At 37.5% G+C, this 4,288-nt stretch overlaps 1 protein-coding gene across 1 annotated transcript; it reads left to right on the forward strand.

Moving 5' to 3' along the window:
- Positions 1-863: 863 nt before the first annotated feature.
- LOC106882345 (PDF receptor) lies at positions 864-4,060 on the forward strand. Its single transcript, XM_014932991.3, has one exon. It carries the CDS (start codon positions 1,446-1,448, stop codon positions 2,661-2,663), a length of 1,218 nt encoding a protein of 405 aa, XP_014788477.1. The 5' UTR covers positions 864-1,445; the 3' UTR covers positions 2,664-4,060.
- Positions 4,061-4,288: the final 228 nt, after the last annotated feature.

The raw sequence follows: 4,288 nt of genomic DNA on the forward strand, positions 1-4,288 counted from the left end.
CGGTGCTCCAGCATGGCCACAGTCAAATGACTGAAACAAGTAAAGAGAGAGTAATAATAGGAAACTCCACCCAGGAGCGACCAAGGAAATTCGAGGATTCCGAATCACCCTGTTCACCAGGAGTACCATGGCAAGTACTCCTCTAGCTTTCGTACTTTTCAGCCTACAGGCGCATGCTTAGAATAGGTCCATTTACACGGGCCATTATCGCGACATTCGCCCACCTTTTAACAAATTTACCGGCGGGTATAGTAATGAATCTTTTATATTACAAATTCAAAAGTTAGTAACATGTATTAAATTACTATTTTGGTCTAACGGTTAAAAAAAAATTTTTTTTCTTATATGTCTTGTTAAAGACTGCAGCGGAGGGCTGTTTCAAATTTGAACTCGGGTAAAATTTTGCTCGCGGGCCAAGTTCTCATCTCTCAAATAGAGGTTCCCGTGTGTTGTGTTCTTATGCATCAATATTGTTTCTTATATTCTTTAAAAAAAAAATTGTTATCTTTATCAGTTTACCATCAGAAAAAAAAATTACATTGCAAAATGAGAACAGCTACAGATAGACTAGAGAAATGGACCCGACTCCCTTGAGAAGAAACAAGCACAAACTGTCAAGCTGAAATTAATAGATACCTAGTAGAAAGTGTATATGTGTGTATGTGTGTGCATGTGTAACTATGCGTGTTTATGCGGGTTAACGTATATGTGTTGTGTGATTGTGTGTATATGTGTGCTAGTGTAACTGCGTATGTATATGTATATATGTGTGTATGTATGTGTGTACGTGTGTGCTGTGTGGTTGTGTTTGTGCTTATGTGTGTGTGTGTGTGAGTGAGTGAGTGACAAAGCTGTTTTCCCCTCAGTCGTGTATGTATTAAACCCTGTTTGTATAAGGCACAAGAAAGCTCCTCCCATGACTGCTAAAACCACATTGAAAACGGATGGTAAAGAAAAAGAAAGGAAAGCAAGAATGACGGAAGAGAAATAAAGAGAGAGTAACTGGTACTGGTAGTGTGATACAGAGAATGAGAGAGAGAGAGAGAGAAACAAGAGAGTAGGGACAAGATCGTTCGATAGTGAGTGAGTGAGTGAGAGAGAGAGAATGAAAGAGAAGGAAAGGGACAGATAAAGAATAAGAGTTTATGATAAAAAGACAATAAACAAATGAAATATGAGAAGTCAACTTGTATGATTCTTTGAATTACATTTGAATTTTTAGTATCAAACCTCCTCACTAGTTACTGCGAAATCAGCTGAAACGATCATATTTAGCAAAGAAAGCTGTTAGCAGTTAAGTGTAACTTTCGATATTTCGGCGAACTTCAACTATCTTCATTAAAAAAAAAAAAGATACTTCAGTCCTTTCTAAACGCGTGTGTGTGCGTGTATATGTATATATGTATATATGAGTGCACGTGTTTATTTACCTCTCCTAAACGGTAATGTCAACAGCAGTTGACACAAACACCGATTCCAATCGAACAGTTGTTTTATCGTCGAGACCAAAATCCCTGGAAGAATGTATTTCGAAATTCGATCATGAACTTGAACTTGAATCCGACAGCGAAGCTATATACTGCAATGTTACGACAGATAGTCTCCTTTGCTGGCCAAGAACTCCTGCCGGCACTACAACAAGCCAACCTTGCCCTTCATTGGAAGGGTCGGATACAACCAAATTTGCTTATCGTAGCTGTGACTTAAATGGGGAATGGAGTTCGAAGTGGGATGACGATTCGTCCGCTTGGACAAACTACACACAATGTTACAGTTCCGAAGCTGAACTAATTTTCCAGTTTGATTCAGAAAATATACGAAAAGCATCAGCTGAGGATTTAACGGATTCCAGTATCCTGGGAATATGTGGATTGTCCATGTCATTGCTAGCCATTTTCTTTACCCTTGCTTATGTGCGCTATAAAAAATATAGCGGACCGCGTATGGACGTCTATAGAAACTTATTCGCAACACTGGTTCTCGAAGCATCTGTGAAACTATCATTTCAGATTATTCTTTTAATGGTATGGCTTGAAGACGGCCTCGTTGTTACTGTGTTCGATATTCCACACCTTTGTGAAGTATTCGTTGTAATTTTGGAATTTGCGGAGATTACCACCTATATTTGGACAGCTCTTCATGGACACCTGAGTTACCTGGAAGTGAAACAATACGATCCTTTAAAAGTGCAAGTTCTCTACGCAGTTCTAGGATGGGGTGTGCCGATTATTACCTTGGCTGAGTGGTTAGCAGTGCAAACAGCGACCAACGACGCTCCCTGTTGGTATGGTTACCGTTTCCAACAAAGCGCCTGGATTTTGGAACTACCTCGTGTGTGGGCCTTAATATGTTCACTGGTATTTCTAGCTTACACAATCTGGTCTCTAAACGAGACTGGACACATGAGAGACATCAGCGAAGTACACATGATCAAGCGTAGTACACTAGCGTGTCTCGCCTATATTTTCTTCTTAACTATGTCCTTATGTACATCTTTAGTACTGGCTAATCTAGCACACAACAGCATCAACAAGATGCATTTATTAGCTTTAATCTACACAATTACATTCCTCACCTCTTTCAGAGGACTGTTTTTCACAATCGGCTACTGGCTATGGGAAAACCAAGGAAGGAACTGGTACCAGAAAGTCAGTTTGGTTTGAAGATTAATCCTTGTGTTTATTGTATGTTTGAATTATTTTTTTAAATCCTGTTTATTGACACCAATATATATATACATACACATACCAAAATACATACATACATACATACATACATACACATACAGATAGATAGACAGACAGATAGATAGATTACTGCAGTTATATTATGTATATTATTGTTAATTCTGTTCATTCACACATCCACGTCCGAGCACGCTTATACTGGGTTGTAGACCTGATCTATCGCCCAAGTGTAACACAAACACCTTGTGTGCCTTTAGCAGAATCCATTCTGTTGTATTTGAGCCAGGTTCACATTTGTGTATAACTCGATATCCCTGGTGCGGCCTTCCCTCTTCATTAACCCACGAGTCGTGGTTTTCTCCTCTAGTCAACCCCCACTCCATTAGTCTCGGAGACACTTAAAAGGGGTCACTGATATTGTCCCACTTTTCTTTGATGAAATCTTTAAAAAATATTTTGTTGTCTGGGGAAAGTCATTACACCAATTATGATAAAACACGCACAGATTCACTTCCAGTTTTTATTATTAGTGAATTGGTTAAATATCAAACTAACTAATCGATCGTGTTTAACGTGTTGGTTAAACAATCAATCGGTTTGTTTGTCCCAACATGTTAAACAAACGATTGATTAGTTTAATATTTTACCAATTCACTAATAAATAAAAAGTAGAGTTGAATATGTGCGTGTTTTGTTATTGGCAGAGTGATTCTCACGAGACACAGCAAAATTTGTTTCAACACATGATTTCACATCAAGATTCTTGCAAACCAAATCCATTAACAAAACTTAAAAAGAATAATTCTTACTCCATACACCATATATATTTGTTTATAAAATGTGTGTGTGTGCGCGCGCGCGAGCCTCGCAGACAGACACAGACACACACACGCACACACGCACACATCATTACATAGATTTAATACATATAATATTTAGGATATAAGTATCAGCTTCTATGGCAATGTTTGTGTATGTTGAATGTTGCGTGTCTACACGTATGAGTGTCCCCGCGACTTATGCATAACTAATGTGTATTTTGTAAATTATACCATATATTTCTCTGTACATATAAGTGTATTTATGATATAAGACTATTGTGACTTTTGTAGGATTGCAACTCGTTGTACCCTATAATCTTTTAATTTCTTTGAATTGTTATTATGTTCAATCCGGGTTTGAGAGATAGAAGAGAGAGAGAGAGTGATGTATGAATGGTAAACACTACATATGTATGTAGAGGTACATGTGCAGGAGAGACAGAGATGTGACAGAGGAAGAATGAGAGATGATTGAACGAGAGAAGAATATATATATTATAACATACAACAAATATATCTTTTCATGATAAATGTACTTTTTCTGTAATTCAATTTATTTGTAAATATTTTGTTTATTTTTGTCTTGTTATGTTGCTGCTTCTAAATATCACGGGCAATGCTACCTCGTCTAACGCAAGGAGGAGTATCGGCATACCTGCACAAGCGTGTCCCTACTGCCGAATTTGTTTCTGCATATTGTTTAGGAAAATGAATATTTTTTGATGAAATTTTCTAAAATTACCTTTCAGATGGTGTAGATTACGATTATATAGGAATTTA

The sequence above is a fragment of the Octopus bimaculoides genome, chromosome 4 (assembly GCF_046866305.1).
Source record: "Octopus bimaculoides isolate indiv1 chromosome 4, ASM4686630v1, whole genome shotgun sequence".
In the NCBI taxonomy this organism is placed as follows: domain Eukaryota; kingdom Metazoa; phylum Mollusca; class Cephalopoda; order Octopoda; family Octopodidae; genus Octopus; species Octopus bimaculoides.